Raw genomic sequence first — 23,375 nt, 5'->3', positions numbered from 1 at the left:
GCATATTCTCTGGTAGAGTATCGCTAAATGCCTCAGATTTGACATGTGCTAAATTGTACCTGATTAGCAAAATGCTCACACTTGTAAACTCAGGTCCTAACTGGTAGATTCCATCTGCAAGATTGTTCTCAGCTTAAAACTTAAAAGAAAAGCAAAAAGGAAAGGAAATGGAAAAAAAAAATCAGAGGAAACTTGCCCCCTGCCCTGGACACCGGCAAGGCTGACACAAAGGGGTTAAAGTTAAGTGAAGTCGAGCTTTAAGAAGATGGGGCCTCTATATAAAGTTGAACAAGACGTCTGGGGCCCTCACAAAACCTTTTTTGGCCTCGACAGCGGCAACCCCAGCCTGCCTCCTAACGTCCTCCGCCTTTGGGACCAAGCGGGAAGCTCACGTTAGTGGCAGCCAAGGAGAGGGGTTGGCCGTGCCAGGACTAAAGAGGGAGGGGAGGGGAAAAAGCAAGTTTCGCCCACCCCACGCTCGGGCGGAGGGGCGGGAGCTGCGCGTCCGGGCCTGGCCAAGCAGCGTCTCGGGCTCTGTGCATCTCTTCGGGAGCGGCGCGGGAAGGATGCTCGTCCGTAGGGGCGCGCGCGCGGGGCGCGGGATGCCGCGGGGCTGGACCGCGCTCTGTTTGCTGAGTTTGCTGCGTGAGTATGGGCCGCGCGCCCGGCCCGGCCAACTTGGTGGCGGGGAGGGTCGACGCTCTCCCGGAGGCAGAGCGCGCACAGCCGAGTTAGGCGGAGCGAAGGGACCCCTGCCCTACCCCGTGCCCCCACGCCCACGGCTGCTCCTGGCTTGGTGGGACCGGGGCCGCTTGAACAGAGCCCAATGGGCACTGGTGCCTCCGCTGGGAATGGGTGGGGGTGGGACGCGCCGGGAAGGCGACCACACTGTGAGCGTGAACTAGCCCAGGTGTAAATCGGAGGTCGCGCCGGAGGCTTCCCAGAGTCAATGAGGCTCTCTCGAGGTGTCTCTAAAGTAAAGCTCTTTGAAGATGCCAGTGTCCTTTCGCGTTGCCAAAGGTGCAGAGTGCAGAGTTGGAGCCAGAACCAGGAGAGAGGGGAGGAGAGAAGCAGGAAAGTTTCGTGACTGACGGTTGATTCAGAAAGCTGCGGCCTGAGCCGGTTCCTGGGAAGAGAGCGGTTCCTGGGAAGAGAGCGTTGGTGCCCACCGACCACTAGGACAGGGGGAGTCAGAATTGGACATTCAAGGAACCGGAGCGAAGCCAACCTGGGATGAGGCCCCAGGTCCGAGGTCCAGAGGCCCAGGAGGCAGGCTGAGTTAGGTGACATGGGGAGTTTGTGACATGGGGAGTTTGGAATGAAGAACAGTCCGTGAAAATATTCTTGCATTTAAGATCGCAAAGCTAAGTTACACTCCGTCTTCTGACACCCTCTTCTCCATGCCACTGGAGAGAAGGCACAGGGTAGATGGAGTTTGTTCTGTGCCCTGCTTTCCTCTCCCCACTGCAACCCCTCACCCTGGCACAAACTCAAACTTGTTACATTTCGGAGTTTTCTTCCCCTGCCCTTCTTCTCCAAGTTCTAAAACTAGTGGACAGATCAGCAAACTGGTGGACACTCCTTGGCTTATCCACATCCGCCCTGACTTCTTAAGCTCTTGCACTCACTTTGGTTAAAAAGAAAAATTAGTAGGCGCTCAATAAATATTTATTCCTAATTGCTTTCATTTGGGGATAACATTCTCCATCTCATCTCACTGCACTTAGAAGGATTTAAACATTGTAAGTTATTCTCCCTTTGGCTCCAGATTCTGCTTCCAGGCCTCTAGGACTCCCAATTCCCTACTCTTATTGCATCCTAAAGGCCACCCACCATGGCCCCCCAGAGTGACCTGGGCCAGCCAGCTAGGCCTCTTTGCTCTCAGTCTCCTGTGCTGTCCCCCTTTGGGTCCACCCAGTTGGAGAGAGACTCCAGGCTGGAGAAAGCTCTAAGTTAGGCTCTGGGTTGACCTGTTTGACAGCCCCAGACATGCCCTTCGGGGCAGGGAAAAAGCTGTCAGTAAGGTGTCCGTTGAAGCCCTAGAATGGGGAACTGCCCTGAGGGCTGGCTCCACCTCACAATGGGGTGAGTTGACCAGCAGCTCAGATTCCTATCCGATGCTCCACTCTCCTTTGGCTTCACAGCTCATGATGACCTGGTCCTGGGCCCAGTGAGGCCCACCCTTTTCTTATTTCCTCAGCTGGCCAGTCTCAGTCTCGCCTTGGCCTGCAGCAGTGGGGACGGGGAGGGCGATTTTAACCTCTGCAAAACCTTGGGCAGATATGCTGAGAATTTCAGTGTCTCTGCTTTGGGGATGAGCGGTGGGGCCTGGGTCCCTATGCTCAATCTTGCCAGCCTGCTAAGGCCAGTGTGTAGCTTTATGCATTCCCCAAGAGCTTTCTAGCGTTTGTTTTTATATAATACTAGGAGTCATTTTCTATTATACTGTGGGGTGACTGGAATGAGTGAGTGACTGTACCTTGAAATGCTAACAAAGGAGCATTGCAGAAACTCTGTGCTATTGTTACTGTGAACTTTAGGGCAGAAGAGGGTTCTGTGGTTTTCTCCTCACTGACCCTGACAAAGAGCTTTGTTCTGGGAAGGTCTTTTTTCTGTTGCTGTGAGAACTTGGCCTGGGCTTGGGTACAGCAGCCAACCAAAAGTGGACTTTCTCTGTTGTAGATGGGGTGGCTCTGGGTGGTGACCAGAGTCAGGGTGGGCGCCGAGAGGCCACCAGGTAGCACTGCCGCACCACCAGCTGGAAAGAGAAATCTTTCAGGTAATCAGGGAACCCCATTTGTCAGCCCCAGGGTATCTGTTTCCTCCAAGCCCTCCAAGGCTGTCCTTCCTTTTTCCCTAACAAGTACCACCCTTCACATTCCTCTCCTTCCTTTGGGTCCTTCGTGTCTGCTGACCCCACACCCATATCCTGTCTGGGGCTACGTGTAAGAGGGGAAAAAAGAAAGGGAAAAGAATTTTATCAGATATTTTCCGGAGGGGAGAGGACTCCACCCTTTGACTCTCTGCCACATGGCGACCAAGAAGGAGCAGCCTTGGGACCTCTGACTAATTCCGTGGTCCCCAGTTCTCCCCCTTGTAGGGCCAGCCCAGCTGGCATAGCCTTTGCAAATGCAAATCGTCGGCAACATTCCTGTTTGACTGATAAAACGAGCCTGGGCATCTTTTTCTTATCCCTTTGGCTCCACCTCCTGGGCCTGTTCATTCACTAGTTCTCATCTCCTTCCTTCTCTGAGTCTTTGTCTCCAAAAGCTCAGGGCAAGAAGTGCCAAAGTGCAACAGATAAACTCAGGCTCAGAGTCTTACAAAAACACATCCAAAGGAGCCACAAATTCCGCTTCTTACCATCTCACTGCCTGATTTCCTTTAGATCCTGGGCAGGAGGGCCTGGACTTACTTTCAGAGCTGGATGGTTACCCAGTTCCACCCTCAGGGTGCCTGGGCCTCCTGCTCCCACTGACTTTGCTGGATGTCACTAAATGGCCCCGAGTGTGGGGAACTGAAAATGTGAAGGTGTGGAAAAAGAATAAAACACACCCTCCAAAAGAAAATGCTTGGAGTCGCCAGGGCAGAATTTCCATATTTTTCTGGGCTTTGACTTCCCTAATGAGAACATTCTCTTCCTTCCTCAGCTAAGAAATAAAAACACAGTATCTACGATTTTTAGTCCCGAAGGCCCTAGACTTTGCTAAGGAGAAAGACGCGTGCATCTTGAGAGAATGTGATACAAATAAATAGGGATGTATACCAGGGTGTACTTCCTAGGACCTACACTCTGGAGACCACTGAAATGAATCACTTCCCTTTGGAATACAAAGGAAAAACCTCTGGCTTGATTGGGAAGTTTGCTCCTGGTTTAAGAGGAAAAATAACCCAAAGAACCCACCACTGATACCTTCTTAGCAGAGAAGCATCTCTAGGTAGCCAGCTCCATTATTTAAGAAAACGCCTTAATGAGTCTTTGGGTGAAAAAACCTAGACTCCTGCACAAACCTTTGATGTGCAGTGGCAGACAGGAGGCTGAATTGCTGAGCATGATAAAATAAAGTAGAACTTTGTATTTGATGGGCTCTAGAGACAAAAGGCTAAAGGACTCCAGAGGCCAGGAGAACATAGAGAGAGGAGGGGAGGTGCTGGGAGCAGTAGGGAACAGTAGTGAGTGGAAGGTGGAAAAGACCTGGCTGGGAAAATTCCTTATGGTGTGGCCCGGCTGTTTAGCATAGGAATGTCTAGCCTAGGATTTCAAGATTATACCTTTGTCTCTTCTGGGCTGTGCTGTAATCTCCCTCCATGATCTCAAACCTTCAGTAAACACGCACTGGCCTTGTAACACTGTTAGTGGTGCTCTGGGGTGGGGTGGGGGGAATAAAGGAATGGGTGTTTGGCAAGCCCATGGTGCAGTAGTGTAGAACGAGAACTCCTGCAGCCTGAGGACAGAGAGGCACAGAGCTGTGAGACAGGGGTCGGTGGCAATTAGGAAAATGGAGAAAGAGGTGACTGGGAGAGACGTAGCCCCCAGGGAAAGCTCAAGATATTGGGGTCCCACAGGAAGTGGATGTCGGCCAAGACATGCTATTTGAATATTAAAGGGGAGTCTCAGTACCCTGGGAACACTCAGGCCACAGACACTTTTTTATGCTCACACCTCAGTTTAGCCTCTGCAGTGTAGGAAGGCATCAGCCCAGTTCTTTGATCTAGTTCAACATGACCCAAACCCACCGAGACCCATAGCAGGGATGCTTCCTGAATGCTCCCAGGAAAGATGGGTGGCTCACTATCTCCCAGAGTAGTTCATTCTATTAAAAAAAAAAAAATCCCATGATTATTAGCTTTTTCTGTACTGCAGTGAATTAGCCTTTATATAGCTTCTGATCATTAACTGCAATTCTATTCCTTAAACTCTCACAGAATTAATCTGATCTTTCTTCATGACAATCCTTAATAACCTTTCTCGTCTGCTCCACTAGATTATAAGCTCCTTGAGGGCAGGGATTTATTTAAATTCTAGTGACACTAACACCGAGCAGTAGAAAGGTATCTTCTCTTAGCTTGTGCTCCGCACAATGCTGTTTGGTGGCGCTTCGGGAAGATAAGAATGAACGAATGAGTGAAATGAATCTTGAAGAAAGGTATTTATTCTTTCTCCCTAAATTCTTCCTTTCTATATCAAAAAATCAGCAAATTTTTTCTGTAAAGGGCCAGATAGTAAATATTTTAGGCTCTGGAGTCCATATGTGGTCTCTGATGCATACTCTGTTTTGTTTTATTTTACAACACTTTAAACATGTAGAAGCCATTCTTAGCTCACTGGCCAAACAGCACACAGCCCATGGGTTGGATTTGGTCCACCAGCTATACTTGCCAACCCTTGATCCAGATGAAATAGCACTAAACCCTCAACCATATGACTTGGTTTCTAGAACTTTCCTAATTCTGGTTATCATCTCATGGGCACTCCCTTAATTAAATAAATTCCCTCTTAAAATATAGCATTGAATGGCATGGTACTACATAGAGGTGGTCAGTGTGAACACTGTTCTACATAGAGGTGGTCAGTGTGAACACTCCTGGTGCAGTTGCCATTCAACCCAAGTGCTTCTTGTGAACTCAGAGGATTGTGCTCAGTGCCCTGAGTAATACAGACAAGTATGAGAGATGGTTCCAGCACTCAGGAAACCTATGATGTAACCAAGGTGACAAGACCTATACTCAGGAAACAGCATATATGATCTTGGGCCAGATAACTCATGGAGATATGTGTCTTAAGGTCTCTGAGAAGCAGGAAAAAAGGGACCTGTCCTAAAGATAACCACTGTTTCTTGAGCATTTACCAGACAGGCAACTGCTTTACACCCCCATCTCCTTTACTCCTGCGAACAAGGAGGTAGGCACTATTTTTATCTCCATTTTACAGGTGAGGTATAGAGAGGTGAAGAAGCTTCCCGAGGCCATGCAACTAGAACTCGGTAAAGGAGCCTTTCAACAGGGTCCAATTACAGAGCCCGAGCTCTTTGTTTTGAGGCTTTCCTGTCTTCTCATCAACCATCAACGCAGGCTGTGGGCTCCCAGCAGAGGCCAGCTTGTCCCTTCTTCCTAGTACTGCATCTAAGTTACCCAGGATCTCCTCCAAGAAATTCCTCTTGGGCCAGGTGCTAGAATTTGAAAGGATGGGTAGAACGGTGCTGACTGACTGAGAGATAAGAAAACAGCACCAGCACAAACTAAAACTCAGAGGGTCTGTGAAAAACAAGACCAAATATAGGGGGAAAAAACCTTCTCCTAAAGTACAGGAATTTAGTAACTTAGTTAGCAGAACTTTCTGGATCTCTGAGGATTTGTAAGCCCCCTTTAAAGACTAAAAGAATCTTTAATTTACTAATTGTAGGTAGAAATCTTTTAAAAACATATTACCTATGTTTCTGCTTTCTTAGTGTATCAGGAAAAAAAGGGCTTTAACCTTCAGACTCAGTTGTATCATGAAAATAATTCGGTTATGGTGCAACTCAGTGGCATCATTAATGCCTACGAAGGTGTATATTTTCATTTACTCCTACCATAAATGGTTCCAGACTAGCGTGGTTTTTGATACTCATGTCTGTTTTTCATTTATTGCTGCTTATTCATTTTCAACTGTTGCTTCTCCTTATTGTTTGCTTCTATTGTTTGCTTCTCTTTCTAATTTTTAGCTTTAGCTAGGATATCAGATAAACAAGTTTGTTAGAATTGTGTGTAAAACAAGAATAATTGCCTCTGAAATAAGTACCTGTAAGTTAAATGCATGACTTTTACAACATGAATTTTGTGACATCTATTTGGCTTCTTGGAATCCTCATTTTGCTAACTTCCTGATACCTTGTCCCCTTTTGTCCCAAGTTCATGGGTTGAGATCAAGTAGGGTAGGTAGGGGCAAATAGGGTACTTAGGGAGAGGCAGTTAATAAAGATGGAGTGAGAAGTAAACAACAGAAGATAGCCTTTCATTCAAATTTAAATTGTAGTATAATGCTCTGTTGGGTTGGGGGTAAGGGCTGTTCTTCCAGTCTAGAGTGGAATGCGGTGGAGGTTTCATCGCTTGTCTCTTGGACCTGGCTGGTAGGCTGCTATGACTTCCATACAGAGTTGGGGATAAGAAGCTCAGATAAAGAAAGATCAGTATTGGATGGTTTAATGCCATGGGTGTGGGGGGCAATATAGGATAAGAACAAATCTGTGGTCAGTCTTGATTCTTATAAATGTCATTCCTCCAAGACGCATCTCTTCATGGGAGCACGAGAAAGGGAGCCCTAGAGACTGTGAGAACAAGAGACTCCAGTCTCTACTGACAGCCTCTGTGCTGCAGTGTAGGTCAGGATGGGCCCCCAGGGTTCTGCCAAGGTGTCCCCTTGCCCTACGCCAGCTCATATGTACCCCATTGCTCAGCCTCGCCTTTCTGCCTTCCCTTTTTGTCCTGTTTCTCTAGGGTCTCAGAGGCTTCCCCACTCACCCTGGGCTCAGGGACATAAATCTGAGATTGGGGTTCCCTTTCCATTTGCAGACGGATCCTGCAACCTGTTCCTCAGTTCTTGGCTGCGGGATGGGTGGGAGGGGCAGCCGCAGCCGGGAGCCTGACCCTAGTGGCTCAGTAGCTGGCCTGGGTCCAGGATTGCTTCACTCATCTGGAACAGGCACGTCTGTCCTCAGAGCTAGCAGCAGGTCTCTCTTCACATCTGGAAAAGTTCAAAACTGTTTGTCTGGGTGAAGGAGGCCCTGGGGGAGGGGGTTCAAAAGCATGACATCACCTCAGCCAGGCCCAGCTTTCTCTGGGGAGAGAAGAGGGCTGGGCCAGGTTGGGCCAGATGGGATTCCCAAGAATTGATGTATTGGTGGGAAGAAGAAAAAAGGGTGGGCAGGAAGAGTGATGTCAAGGGGGAGTTCCGGTGGTGCCTTGGAATATGGTACCTTGAGAGGATGGTCCTTCAATTCAGTGTCCAAATGTTCCCACCACCTGCCCCCTGAACTGAACTCATACCTTAGGGTCAGATTGCTGAGAGGGACTTATTTATGGACAAAAGAAGACTGGATCTGCTTCCCCACCTATTTTATTTTGATAAATCCACTCCCCCCTCCCCGCTACTGCCCCCTATCCCAGCCAGAGAAGAGCCCATACTTTTCTCTCCAAAATATGGAAGATGCATCCTGATCTTTGGCAGTTTGGATCCCCTGACCCTCTTGCTACTTCTACTCAAGAGTCAGCTAAACCTCAGTGGCCCCATTGCTCCTTGCCCTGCCTGAATGATGGCCTTCCTTCTTGGCCAAAACTCTTCTCTCTAAAACGGAGATAGTAATATCACTTGCTCCTCCTGCACACTTGCCCTATAATTTTGAGATATGAGTTTTGTACTCACCATGAGTATCAACCTACCTGCAGCAGGCTGGGAAGAGAGGCAGATGAGGGAGAGTGAGACTTGCCACCACCTTTAGGGGAGACTTTTGGCCTCAGGTTCATTGCCTTGAAACTAATGCCTAACATCCGCCTTGATGCTGAGGAAAAGAAGAGGTGTCATTTTGCACTGCTATTTACCCGGAAACTTCTGTAAAATACAGGCCTAGGTTTCAATCAGTAAAGTTAGAGACAAGCTTTAGGGTGGCCTGGGACCCTCAGGTGCCTTTCCTTGAGGATGCTACTGCCGGGTATGAGCTCTGAATACCAAGTCTACCCCTAATACTTACAGGGCTCAAGCTAAGAATACAATGGAGGCCCACATATTATAGGTTTTAAATACTTCAAAGTTATAAATCAGGCCAACCATATGGTAAATAAAATATCGTCTATCCTCTTACCTTGAAAAACTTACCTTCATGGCCACCTGGAAGGCCAGATTTGAATTTAGGACTCTCAGAGCCTTGGAGTTCAATGCCACAATGCGGCTTAGCAGGAAGAGGTGGTCCTTGGCCCTTGCCTACCCTCTTCTCTTCTTCTTACTCATGGCTCTGGTCCATACTGTAAGGGATCTTGCATGCAGGCAAGGGACACCCCACCTACAAGGTGGGGTTAGATCTTAAGCTCTAACCCTTCTCCCTGCAAACAGCCACCCATTGGCCACCCTTGGGCCTTGGAGGCACACACCCTGGTGCTGCAGTTCACACTTGGAAGGAGGGACTGGGAGAACAGACCCATGCAGGTCCTTAAGTGAGCAAAGAGCCATTTGGGCAAGAAGTTCTAGGACTTCTGGTCCCAACACATGATCTAGAAGAGAGGGTACACCTCTGTTGGCCCCATGGACTCCTCGTAGCTTGGGGACGGGGAGGGCAGGAAGAGGAACAGAGTGTAGGCTCTAAAGTGCAGGGTCCAGACAAGTAGCTTCTCCTTTCTGGGTCTAAGGATGGCACTGCTGGGTACCACAGGAAACATGGAAGGGTAAGAACCTGCAGGAAAATTTTCAGAGAATAACTAGTTCCAGGAACATTATACTATAGCAATTTAACATTTGTTATCTCATTGATTTTCCCAATAACCCCTCACTTTAAAAATTAGTAAACTGAGACACACACACATTAAATTACAGAGTTATTGACAGAGCCAGGACTAAGCTCTCTGTTCCCAGGACATTTGTTGAGGAACCAAGCCTTATGCTCTCTAGTCCATCAGCTAGATTCCTAGGTCGGAGCTTCCCGAAAGAAATCTTGTGGTTGCTAGCTGCAGTTCCTCAATAAAAGGAAAGAATGAAAGGATTTGGGGAATGGGGGAATCTAGGGAGGATAGAAGATTTTTAAAGGATTACATAGAAATGGTGTCAATCTAGTGATTATTCCAAGAGTTAATACATTGGCTGAAGAGAAGGATACATTAAAAAGGAAATAGAGGCACATCTTTTCCCACATTTTAGATCTCGGCAATACTTATTCAGGTGTAATTTGAAATTTTAATATTTTACTTAGCATGTTATGAGCATTGCCTCATATTCTTATGCTGCTATAGTTTTTGCATTTTTTTATTTGCAATGATTATTGTATGTTAAGTGCATATAACATCTATCCTATTGTAATTCATTTAGTTGCTTGCAACTTTTCCCTTCTATAAATAATACTATACTAGATGTTTGGTGCACGCAAACTTTTCCTTCTCTCTTTCCTTAGGAAAAATCTAGTGAGAAATTAGTCACATGTCCAGGAGGATGTCCTTGTTCTGCTCTGTTGCCAGGGGTGGCAGGGGATGTTCTAGATGGATGCTACCTAAAGTCAAGAAATTGAATCAGGTGATGCCATGAGGCTCCAGGATGATTTGAGTTCTGATATTTCTTCTTTGTTTCTCTATAGCCTCTGGGTTCACAAATACAGAGAACTTGACTACTACTGCCACAAAGACATCTACCCCAGGAATATCTTCAACTGTCCCTACAACTATACCCAACCAGGAAAACACAATATCAAGTACTTTTGGAAACATCAGCCTCTACACTGTCTCTCAGGACAGCAATGGGAACACAGCAGCCATCTCAGGTAAAGAGTGTTTGTCTCGGGCCCCAGAAGGATGCTGCTGGCACTAAGGTAAAGCATTAGGTTATTTGCAAATACCCCCACCCTCTAGTTCCCACCACAGATGGAAACATACAAGCCCCTTTTAATAGTGGCTTGAGTATCGTGCTTAGGGTACCCTGAAGTAAGCGCTAGACAGTTCTTCCTGTAGTGACAGCTTTCTCAACACCCTGGCAGCTGATCCTGATTCATAATGCTCCTTGCACCCTTTGAGTTCAGCTTAGTGATAAAATAAAAATCTGATGAGGACTCTGTAGAGATCTCTGAGCTCTTCTAAGTGCACAGACTGTGTACAGGTTCAAACTGGGGGTCTTTGACATCTCTAGGGTGGACCAGTTTCCAGTTCAGTTTCAGAGTCCTGAGGGCATCTCTAATACATTCTATGATTATAGCTATGGTTCCAACAGCTGGCTGGAAATGAGTTGGTAAGGGTTAAGACATGAAGTAACTCTTAACTCCCCAAATTCCCTTTTCTGGGTTGAAGTCCGTGCCTGTGTCAATGAACTGAGATGTGTTTGTGTGTGTGTGTGTGTGTGTGTGTGTGTGTGTGTGCGCGCTTATGCCAATGCGCATATATTCACACTTCTGTTTTGGTCAATTCCAGAGCCTACAGTCAATTTCACATCTACCTCTGGGATCACCCCAGTCCCTGGAACCATGAACTCTTCTGTCCAGTCACAGACCTCTTTAGCCACCACAGTGTCTTCTACCACCATCAACTTTACAACTTCAGAGATGACCTTGCAGCCCAGCATGTTACCTGGAAATATCTCAGATTCCCCATACAATAGTACCAGCCCTGTGACATCTCCCACTAACCCCTATACATCATTTTCTCCTATCCCAAGTACCATCAAGGTGGGTGAATCAGGCCAAAAATGACAGATTGCCCCCTCACTTCACATGTATGCAAGCTCTCTCTTCCCCTTAACCTCTGCTTATCCCAACCAATGAATTTGGGTCGTATAGGAGTTAGCGTGAAAAATGTGCAGCATAAATATTGCTGGAAGGGATAGAAAAGGGAGGAGAGGGGTAGCGTTGGGTAGCAAGGCTGATCTGTGCCGTGGGTACTATATTTCTAGGAAGTAGAGAGTAAAGAGGATTCTCAGAAATCCATCTAATTCTCTGTGGTTCTTTCCAGTACCTCTTGGTCCAATCTTTGACTAGGGTACCACTCGCCTTTGGGCATATTTGGAAACCATCTTCTACTTAATGGCGCTGCTTTTCCCAAAATGTTTAGGGCAAATACCATTTCCTCTATGCAAGAGGGTTTGGTGGTATGCCAGGAGTAGAGAGGCAATGAGGAACTAGGCAGAACAGGGGTGTTGAGCTCAACCTGCCTTTCTCAGCCTTTGGGCCTGTGACTATCAACAGCTTTCAGCAGGAAGAGTAGAAAATGTGAGGGCATGGAGCCTGGGGGCAGGCATGGGGGATCTGCCTGGTTTCTGTTTTTAAAGGAGCCAGAATAGAAATCTGGAGAGTTCTAAGGGACCAGGAGGAAAATGAGTGTCACCAGGATCTGCCTGGCCACCTCATTATCTGTTTCGCTGCAAGTGTGTAATTCACTGGAGGGAAAACAGCTCAAAGGGGAAAAGATCCTCCCCTCTTCCATTTCTGCGCCATCCAAGCAAATGTTTACCAAGGTCACAAATAGCTACTTGCCTGCAAGCCCAGGCTAGTAACAAAAGTTTTGATTATCTGATGAGTTAGGAAGTGAGGTAAAAGAAGAATATGACATAAATTCCTAGTCTCCTAACAAAATGTTTAAATTCCCTTTCTTTAAAGCCTCTTTAAAGAGTATCTCACAGAAATCAAACCAGAAAAGAGGTGGGGAAGAAATGCCGGGCAAAGATGCTGGCTTATTTACTTTTTTTTTTTTTTAAATACAGGGAGAAATAAAATGTTCCAGAGTCAAAGAAGTGAAATTGACCCAAGGTATCTGCCTGGAGCTAAATGAGACCTCCAGCTGTGTAAGTCAAAGCCCCCACCTCCATCCCCAATTCCTTACCCCTCCCTCTCTTCCCAAAATTCCTTCTGAATGTCCTGAAGGCAAGTCTTGGACTGACGGACTTGGGAGAGGGTGGGGTGAGTTTAACATGGACAGGCTACTTTGAATACTGAGCTCTGGATTTAAGGAGTGAGAGGCCCCATCTGGTGGACAAAGAAGGCAAAGACAATTTTATTTAAATTTACTTTTTTCCCTCCTCTATTGTACATTATATATATATATATTATATATATATATATATATATATTCAGATTTAAGTTTGCTTTTATGTTAAGAAATTCTTCATGAAATATAAACTAGTCACCTAAAATATCAATTTATTTATTATTATTTTCATATAACTCTTTAATATACAAAGAATTTTTTTGCTGTAAACGCTGCATTCTCCATATAACCATTTCCCCTATAATTATTATTATTCCTCTCCTTTATTGATTGGAATGCTTCCTTTAGTTTGTATTAAGTTTTTATATGTCCTAGGGCATGTTCTTCAGAGAGATTTTATATGTTTAGTTTGTCTTTTTTGGGGGCCTGTTTTAAATCTTTTAATTATTATACTTTTATATTATGGCACTTTTAATATCCAGTCAAGCAGGTCTTTGCTTATTACACTATAAAAATGAAAGGCATTTTTCATCTATTCTTTTAGAAAAACTATAGCAACACCTATTCAAGATTCAAAAAAAACACAAAACCATTAAAATTTTAATTGGAACTGCTCTAAAATCCCTCTATTTTTTTCTGGTTTTCTTTGGTACTGTTCAGTATCTTCTTTTTTTAGTTTTTAAAATGTTTTTTCCTTAGGTTTTATGGATTTCTTAAGGTTTATTTATAATATAGATTTTTCCATGATATATTCCAATTGATTTTTCTGGTATATTGGAAAGTTCGTTGAGTTTTTAATATTTATCTTGGGTCTAGTCATTTTCTTTAACTTGTTTATTAATTCCAGGAGCTTTTTAGCTGATTATTTTTCATTTTTAACATAAGCTATTGTGTTATTTCTCATAATATGTTGCTTTTCTCCTTCTTTTTAGTAGTTATGCCTCTTCTTTCAGTTTCATGTCTTATTGCATTGGTAAACTGTACAGCATGGTGTTAATTTTTAATGATGATAGCAGACCTCCTTGCTTTGTTTCAGTAAATCCAATTTCCTGACAGTAACAATTTCCTGGATGAAGGATAAGATGACAGGAAGAGTGGTATTTACTCATAGAAAAAAAAAACGTTTTCTTACAAGGTGGGAATCCATTTAAGGGAACCATATATATGATGCGTGACGTGCATAGATTGGAAAGAGCCTGAGCAAATACTGTAGTCTGTAGAGGGCAGTAAGTTACTTATTTTGTCCACTCTGACTATCGGTATCTTATTCATGATTATCAGTTGGGTCATTGTGACTCACAGCTCTTTTAAAATAATACCTAAGAAAATTATTTAACTTACAATTTTAAAAAACACCACAAATTTTGAAGACATAGGTTCACACAATGGAATAACTAAGTGCAATCTGCAAAATAGTTAAGCATGAATATACAACGTACAAGTAACATTCTGTGTGTTTCTGACGCTGATTTTCAGCTCTAGTCATTTAAAAAAAATTTTTTGCCCAACACTTTGCTAATTATAGCCAAGAAAAATGACCATCTTCTCTCTCTCTTTTTGTATCATCTTGGTTGAGCACTTATTTTCTTGTGCATCACAGCGGTCTGTGCCAGAATGCTAATTCCTTGTATGAACGATTTAGAGCTAACTGCAGAGGATTCATTCTAAATGTCTGTCCACTGCTCTTCAAAGTTCACATTTAACGAGGGTCATTGTACAAGACAAGTGCCAGAAACTTACTGCTACTCCAGAAATAACTCCTCTTTCTGTGCTGCAGTCTGTTTCTCTCTGAGGTCTTTACTGTCTACTCTATTCTGTGCCACAGCTAAGGTCTGCACTCTACTCAGTTTGGAGAGGATCTGCAAGTAGGGATGTGAAAAGATAGCAATTCCTCCAATATCCTAAAGAAGGCTTCTGCACTGCCCATGATGAATCAACTCTATGGCAGACCTGTGTAGTGCTATTGTTTTCCTTTTCCTTCCACCACCGTGGATACCCCTGTCTTCCTAAGGGTTCCTCTTCCCCAGCCCCCAAGCAGCATTGCCTCCCAAGGTAATTTTCCTCAGTCAGCAGTCCTTGTTCCAGAATTTTGGGCCACAGCTCCTGATTGTGTCCCAGATTCCTTTTCCTTGAGTCCTACTGCATGCTTGTCTGATAATCAATCTGTTCCAAAGTGGTGTAGTGTCTCCTAATTTTCCTTAGGTTGCATTTGTACCTTTGGTGTCAGAGAGCCTTACCACAGCGGTTCTAATCAAGGGAAACTCAGGCCTAATGAGAAGCATGAAAGACATGGGTTCCTCTAACATCACATCCTTGAGTACTTATGTAATGTTCTTATGCTCTTCCATCTAGTATATTCCCATAACAGAAGTATGCATGCATTGTTCTCAGCTATCCAGACACTCATTTTGCACTGGTACATAGTGAGTATCCTACCTGTTAGCTCTTGCAATGGGGATTATTTAGGCCTGTCTTCTGTACATGCATTCTGTAGACATTTCTATCCCAACTACTCTCCTTTTGCTCCTCATACTTCACCTCTAGGCAGAAATCACCTATTTCAGCCACAGGGAGGGAAGGCAATCCCACTCTCCTGTCAAGCACCTGTTACTACATCTCAGAATCTTCATTAGCAGAACGCACCACCCTATGTCTGACTTTCATTCTCTCCGCTGCAATATCAGGTTAATTTAGTTTTTGTGGTTGTGGTTTCCCACATAATTTCCAAAACGTGAGATTACTTTATTCTCTTATGCTATAGCTATTGGTCCAGGGGAATCTACCAAAGAATCATTTTAATGGTGGTAAAATACACATAATATAAAAATTTACCATTTTAAGTGTACAGTTCAGTAGTGTTAAGTACATTCACATTGTTGTACAATCAATCTTCAGAACTCTTTTCATCTTCCAGAACTGAAACTCTCCACCCATTAAACAGCTCCCCATTCCCCCCCTGCTCCCAGCCCCTGGAAACCATGATTCTACTTTCTGTCTCTATGAATTTGACTACTCTAGGTACCTCATATGAGTAAAGTCATATAGTATTTATCTTTTTGTGACTGCCTTATATCACTTAGCCTAATGTCCTCAAGGTTCATCCATGTTGTAGCATGTGTCAGAATTTTCTTCTTTTTTAAGGCTGAGTAATATTCCATTGTATGTTCATACCCCATTTTGTTTATCCATTCATTCACCTATGGACACCTGGGTTGCTTCCACCTTTTGGCTATTGTTAATAATGCTGCTATGAACATGTCTGTTCAAATATCTCTTCAACACTCTTATTTCATTTCTTTTGGGTATATACCCAGAAATGGAATTGCTGAATCATATGGTAGCTCTATTTTTAAAATTTTGAGGAATCGCCATACCGTTTTCCACAATAGCTACACCATTTTATATTCCCAGCAACAGGGCACAAGAGTTCCAGTTTCTCCACATGCTCACCAATATTTGTTATTTTCTGCTTTTGTGATAGTAGCCATCTTAATGGGCATGACGTGTGTTTGATTGGCATTTCCTAACGATTAATGATGTTGAGCATCCTTTCGTGTGCTCACTAACCATTTGTATATCTTCTTTGGAGAAATCTCTATTCAAGTCCTTTGCCCTCCAGTTTGTTTTTCAGAACTACCTTTCTTCAGAAACACATATGTTTATATGCAGAAGTTGTATTTTCTCCGCTAGCTCACATCACCCTTGTTCTGTCACATTTGCTTCATTGGAGGCAGGTTGCCTCCAGCCTCCAGATAATATCCCCAGCCCTCGCTTTCCTTGCCCTCTGCCCCAACACTAAAGGTAAGTTTCCATGCAGAAAAAATAACTTACAGACGGAAGACTGATGAAGACAGTGTGTCTTCTGGAAAGAGCCTGAGATCTGGGACAGCCTAACTTTTGGTCAGCTGCCCACTTGTGTGACTTGTAACAGGTCCTTTAATGACTCCAGTCTCTATGTGAAAATAGGTGTTTTAGCTGCATTGTCAAACTCACACCACAGTCAATACATTTATTGAAAGAGAGGGTGGGAGGGACAGAGAGAGGCGATTTAGCCTAGAATCTTAACATTGGGAAATATCTTAACGTTCGTTTAGAAAAATACCTGTCCCTCTCTCTCCCAACTCCCATACTTAATATGCTTCTTTAACATGTTAAGAGTCTTTGCAAAGTTTGAGAATGCTACTCTAGAAAGGTTAGGTGGTTTTATTATGCTTATTATTTTTACAAAGTAACATGTGCAAGCAGATGTAGTTAGGGGTCCACCAATCTGATTCTCATGAGCAAAATGGTGAGGCTGTGGCTTCCTCCTGCCTACTCTCCCATGATGTCTGCCCACAGCCTCCCTTGGGGGAGGATGTTTATTTCAAGCATCCGGAGGAGCATTGTGCTTTGTTCAGGATCCACCTGCTCCTCTCCAGGCCCAAACACAATTCACTGATGCTGTTGGATTGCAGAGTGGGAGGGAGGCTGGGCACTCAATTCCCTTGAATTGAGTCCAAGAAACTAAACAAGGGGTAGAGGAACCCTGTGTAGAAGCCAAACCACTTGGGATGTTAAGACGAACAACAATTCACTGAGTTCTTATTTGTTTGGTGTTATGCTCCGTGCAGTCTGGGTTCAAAATTATGTAATGTACACTCACTCCGCCCACTAAGAAGTCTTCTAGTCTAGTCACAGAGAAATGACAGTAGCGGTAAGGCAGAATGTGATTAAACATCGACGTGTGGACAGTATAGTCTACGAGGTATTGCTCTTATTAATAGTAATAGTAACAGCTGCCATTTATCCAGTGCCGATTCGGTTCCAGGCACCTTGCCAGGCACTCTGCATACAGCAGCTCGTCAGTCACCACCCCACTGAGTCTTCAGCTGAGGAGCCTGACACTCAGATGAGTTGCATGACTTGCAAAGAATCTAATTAATAGCAGAACAGGGGCTGATACCCAGTCTAAGGGAAGATAGGACTGGCTTCCCTGAGTAGGTGAGTTGGAATTGAGTCTTGAAGGATGGGAATCCAAGGGGGAAAGCCATGTTCTTCATGGCAACCAGGGTTGTGAAGGTCGCAGGCTCACACACTCCTGGGCTTCCTTGTGGTGCTACCCCCACTCCCAAGGCCCTTCCCTGCCAGCTTCTCCTGCATACATGCTACCCATTCTTCAGGATGTTTCTGATAGCCCCAAACCAGATGTATGCTCACCTTCCTTTGAATGTCCATAGCAGTTGTCTGTGCCTTTCTTAGGGTTCTTACCATGTAACTAGCTCTGTTGCCTCTTAGTCTCTTTGTGCCTCAGTTTCCTCATCTATAAAATGGGGAGAATAATAGTATCCATCTCGTAGGGTTGTGTTAGGCCTAAATGAGTCACCATGCATAAAGCACTTAAAATAGGGCCTGAGACATAGGAAGCATCGTTTATCTTCATGGCCGTGCATATACAGTGAGAGCTCTGATCACGTGGAATTCATTGCCACACCGGTACCCCCCCCCCGCCCCCCTACCTGACACACGCGCAGAGGGTTTCACACAGTGTCTCATATTCGGGTCGTGGTCACTGTCAGAACAGCTGAATCTGGTTGAGGACTCAGCAGACTGAGGAGGTGCTGCCTTGTTCGGCTTGTTTAGATTATGCAGGAGCCCTGTCCCTCTGCCTCTCTCAGGAACAAGACACATGTCAACCAGAGACACTTCAGAAGCCCAGAATCATCCAGGCAGGAGTTTCCCTCCACCTCATCCAGAAGGCGCGGTGCTGGGGAGGGTGAGGTGCTCACGGAGAGGCAAGGCAAGGCTCTCCAAAGGGACACGAGCCCAGAAAGGAAGAAGACAGCTGATCACATCAAATGTGGAGCCCAGACTCCCCACAGCAAATGCTGTTGTGAAGAGCCTCTATCCAAGGACTTCCTTGGACACCTGCATCGTCTATCCTTTTCCTGAGGGGGAAGCAGCCGTGGCCTGAGAATTCATTTCTCTGTAACCTTGGCTCTTGGGGAACTTCTGAGGCTACCGTTGGATTCTTCTCTCTGTGATCTGGAGGTTAGGTAGCCCTGCTCTCTGGCCTCCCCAAAGCCTCGATTTCCAGCTGGCCGGAGAAAGCTGGATGTGAGGCCAATGTTTTTTTTGTGTGTGTTTTCTTGCGGTACGCGGGCCTCTCACTGTTGTGGCCTCTCCCGTTGCGGAGCACAGGCTCCGGACGCGCAGGCTCAGCGGCCATGGCTCACGGGCGCACCCGCTCCGCGGCATGTGGGATCTTCCCAGACCGGGGCACGAACCCGTGTCCCCTGCATCGGCAGGCGGACTCTCAACCCCTGCGCCACCAGGGAAGCCCCGTGAGGCCAATCTTGACCTTGTCTTGTGCAGGAGCAAAGGAGCCTGGGTTTTCCTGCCTCGGGCCATAGCAGTAGAAAAATACCCAGGCTGCTTTCCAAGCTGGGAGGGCCCTCTGGCCTTGCCCTGAGGAACAGTCTTGCTCCACAAACAGGAAGCTTTCTTCTCCACGGAGGCTCAGTTCTGATGCCCCTCACACGCCCCAGCAGTTTTCCCCTAACAGGAAAGCTGTCAGAGCCGTTCAGGCATTTCCTCCCCTGCCATCTGCCATCTGGACGGAGGAGAAAGTCTTGGTTTTGATTCCTTTTCTGTGCTGGGGAGGCCACTCCTTTTGGAGGCTATTGAAATAAATCCTGGAGGTCTGAGCACAGGGTGCTGGAGGGGCACAGTCAGTGATTCCAATTCATCCCTTTTCTGGGACTCAACGGTTGAAGAATAATCAAGAGTTTGTCTTCTGAGTCTGAGTGCCTGAGTCCTATGTCGGCAACCTGGAGCAATCTGTCGCCCTCATGTAAAACTGGGTTCCATGTTTCTAATGGGAAAGGGGGATGGAAGACTAGACAAGAACACCACTTGAGGTTGAGCCATGCTCTTTGTGAGACTCCTTGGAGAGTAAGAGGGAAGGGACCGAGGATCCTGTTGCGTCTATAGTCATAAATTTGTTCTCTATTCCTCACCTCCCTTAGCTTTTCCTTCAATATTTGGGGCTATTGTAACCTTGAAACAGAGGATTTTCTCTTCATTCGTATTGCATTATTAATATTTTCTGGTTTTGGCAATTTCTTTTGAATTTAATTTGAATAGTATATGTTTACCTGGGCAATCCTTCAGCAAGATGATGTTTCCTAAATTCATCCTCTGGCATCTTACAGTGCCACCTAGGACCACCTTTTGGTCCTGGAAGATTTTGGACTTTTTATCTTATTATGTTTTTGCACATAAGAAGTTTGCGAGATTTTTTTCTTCAGTTGGAATTTTAGAAAAAAAGGATTCTTCTTGTTTTGAGGGTAACAGTGTGACTTTAATCAGAATTATTGCCTGAGACTCCGGATGCAGTTCAGAGTATACTAGTAACCTCCTCTCCTTCTCACCGTTTTTCCCTGTCATCCCAGGAGGAGTTTAAGAAGGACAATGGAGAGGAACTGACCCGAGTCCTGTGTGGGAAGCAGCAGGGTGAGGCCAGGGCCGGGGTGTGCTCCTTGCTCCTGGCCCAGTCTGAGGTGAGGCCTCACTGCCTGCTGCTGGTCTTGGCCAACAGAACAGGTAAGGGGCACATCTGTCTTGAAGTCTAGGGAGGAAGAGGGGCTGAGGTTAGAGGATCCTGGGTAGAAATCAGGCCTCTTCACTCAGAGAGCACAGATGCTAGGGAGCAGGGCTATGCTGACTTTGGGAAAGACCCCCCTGAGATGGACCCTCACCATCAGAGCATCTTCTAGAACAGTACAGGATGAGCTGTTCCAGCTTCTAGATCCAGCAACCTCTGTTTCTAATTCTAGAACTTTCCAGCAAGCTCCAACTTCTGAAAAAGCACCAGTCTGACCTGAAAGAGGTAAGCTCTGTGAGATGAGGGGTCTCAGGGGAATTCACTGGAGCAGGGGAGAAAGTAATTATCTTCTCCAGACCTGCCCTTCCTTCCTACCTCTCCACCCTTCTCCAATAGTCCTTTTCCCTTCTATGTTTGAAACAGAATGTTACATTGCAGCTTAATTAAGAGATTCCGGTCTTAAGTCCTGTTTAGAAAATCCCTGAGGTCCGTGTCTTCTTGGGTTTATTCCCTGTTGAGCCACACACAGGGTCTAGCATGGTCTGGGCTCCTTGTCTAGAACCCATGTTCCACAAATGACAGGCTCTCTTTTTTGTCTCTTCTCTTCCAGCTGGGCATCCAAGGCTTCACTGAACAAGACGTCGGGAGCCACCAGAGCTATTCCCGAAAGACCTTGATTGCACTGGTCACCTCGGGGATCCTGCTGGCTGTCTTGGGCACCGCGGGCTATTTCCTGATGAACCGCCGCAGTTGGAGCCCCACAGGAGAAAGGCTGGTCAGTTCTAGGGTCCAGGGCAAAGAAAATGGGAAACTAGGTCTCCTGGGGAGGTCCATGAATGCCATGGAGGGGGAGGAGAAATACCAGAAAAGGCACTTCTGTGCCCTCACAAGGGAATATGCGTGTATTCACATTACTGTATCCATGGACAAGTCAAAACAATGTATAGCAGATTGGGGAGGGGGCACTAACTGGGGCCCTGGTCCCTGTGGTAGCAGATGGTTCGTGTCATCTATTTATTATTTTCCCTGGGATAGTTTAGCTGGATACAAACCAGAACACGCTGCTAAATCAGCCACTTATTTGCAAGCATGTTAAAAGCCCACGGGCACCAAGTGGCTCACAAGGGGACACATGGAGGGAAAATCTACTCTTGACGTGTTCCGGATGAGAGAGGACAAGGCCAGGGTTTGACTTTTGGCCTCTGGCCCTTTACCTTCTCTGGGGAGGTTATTGCACCCTGGGGACTGCCTAGTTTCTGGCGGGAGCTGGCTCTTGAACTGCCGTGGCACGGTGTGGTGCCTCTCCTCTGTCCTTTCTCCTCTAGGAGCTGGAACCCTGATCGCTCTTCAGGAAGAAAGGAGTCTGCACATGCAGCTGCAACCTCCATCTTCCCCTCCCACTCCCTTCCTCTTCCTCCCACCCCCCCTTCCTGCTGCCCTGCTTACGAGATAATGCTCCTTTATTTATACACCATCTAGGGCGAAGACCCTTATTACACGGAGAACGGTGGAGGCCAGGGCTATAGCTCAGGCCCTGGGGCCTCCCCCGAGGCTCAGGGAAAGGCCAGTGTGAATCAAGGGGCTCAGGAGAACGGCACCGGCCAGGCCACCTCCAGAAACGGCCATTCAGCGAGACAACACGTGGTGGCTGATACCGAACTGTGACAGGGGGCGAGTGGGCGGGGCGAGACTGGGCAAAGTCTGGGGAAGGAGCCCCTCCCTGCACCTGAGCACGTGCTGTCTCCCTGCTGGGGGAGCCTCCCTTATCCTCCACCCTTTCCCACTGCACACCCCGTCGGAGGCCGTTCCTGGGACCCTGCCCTGTTCCAGGCCAAGGGGTTCTCGCCACCTTGGGGAGAGACAGGTAGCTCCTGCCCTTTCCACATTCAGCTCCCTGCACCCAGCCTCTGGGCTGCTCTGCGTAAAGGTGTGATAGGGAAAGCCAAGGTGCAGAGAAACTCCTTGGGGGGGTTGAGGGCTTGCAGCTTCCACACAGGGGCCCCTTCCCTCCCCATCCTCTCTGCCTCATTATAGGAACTCCCAGGGGAAAGCACAGGCTTTTCTGGGTTGTCATTTCCTCCCAGGAGACTTTGCCTTTTACTCTTTCTTCGTTATATTTTCTTTCTCTACTTTAGGGAAACCAAAGCAACCCCTTTCACCTGCTCCTTTGTAATGACATAGCCAGAAAATCATGTTGTCTTAAACCATCTCCCTCATTCCCCCTCTAAGGCACTGTGGATTCTGTCACCAGCTCCCCTCTTGCTCTCCAAGTTCCCTGAGCTCCACAGGCCCTGCCCGCCCCCACCTCCAAGTTTTAGAACAATGTCCTGTGTCTATGTGTTTGGGGTACGTGCACACACATGGACACAAATGGGTGAGGGCACATAGCTTGGCCCTTATCTCTGCGGGGCCACGCAGAGCTTCTGCTTGGGCTGCTGCTTCTCCCTGTGGCTCAGAGTGGACAGGACCGTGGGACCAGATCTCTGAGCTGTGCCTCTTGACCTGTGTGCTTCTGAGGAAGACTCGTGCACGGAGGCTAGGTTCTGACCTTAACCTCTGTCTCAACGGCTTCCTCCCTCCTCTCCCTGACTCCTGGGTTGAGCTGTGGCCTCAGCCTCCCAGCAGACTCCTTTCTGTCTCTGCCTTCCCAACCCTTAATCCTTTTACTGCTCTGCAACCCACGTGGTCAGGGCCCCAGCACGTCTTCAGAGGACCCTCACCACAAGCCACCTTTTCTGTGAGTGACCCAGGTCCTGTTTTTGTTTCTGTTTTATTCCAGAGGGGTGAAAAGGGATCCTGGTTTCAATGACGGTTGGAAATAGAACTTTCCAGAGATAGGAAGATGGGGTGGATTTTTTTTTTTCCTGAATAAAAAATGGTGTGTGTAAATACTGTAATTAAAGTGATACTGAAACATATCTGTTCTGTGGTTCTGTCCCAGCCGGGTGTGCCTGAAGACCAGAGCAGCGGTTTCCCCATGAGACCTGGCCAGACTACGCAGGGACCCGGTAGGGAGGGGCTAGCCAGGGAAGAGGTGGGACCAGCTCAGGGGACACAGGTACCAACCAGGATGCTGCTTTTTGTCTAAGCCTACTAACTACTCCCCTCTCTGGGGGGGAGACAGGGATGCCCTCAGGGAAGCTGATGT

General features: G+C 46.5%; 1 protein-coding gene across 2 annotated transcripts; it reads left to right on the top strand.

Annotated features, from left to right (window-relative positions):
• Positions 1-345: 345 nt before the first annotated feature.
• On the top strand, positions 346-23,145 carry CD34 (CD34 molecule). Of its 2 annotated transcripts, none has more exons than XM_079920346.1 (8): positions 346-645; positions 10,314-10,496; positions 11,137-11,390; positions 12,422-12,502; positions 20,076-20,226; positions 20,460-20,512; positions 20,838-21,002; positions 21,707-23,145. In XM_079920346.1, the coding sequence occupies exons 1-8, from the start codon at positions 567-569 to the stop codon at positions 21,890-21,892; spliced, it is 1,152 nt and encodes a 383-aa protein (XP_079776472.1). In that variant the 5' UTR covers positions 346-566; the 3' UTR covers positions 21,893-23,145. The 2 variants fall into 2 exon arrangements, with proteins under 2 accessions (XP_079776472.1, XP_079776473.1); XM_079920347.1 differs by lacking the exon at positions 21,707-23,145 and adding an exon at positions 21,553-21,699.
• Positions 23,146-23,375: the final 230 nt, after the last annotated feature.

Source organism: Stenella coeruleoalba, assembly GCF_951394435.1.
Source record: "Stenella coeruleoalba genome assembly, chromosome: 1".
NCBI lineage: Eukaryota > Metazoa > Chordata > Mammalia > Artiodactyla > Delphinidae > Stenella > Stenella coeruleoalba.
Note: the sequence above shows the minus strand (reverse complement) of the source record. Positions and strands in the feature narration are given on the sequence as shown.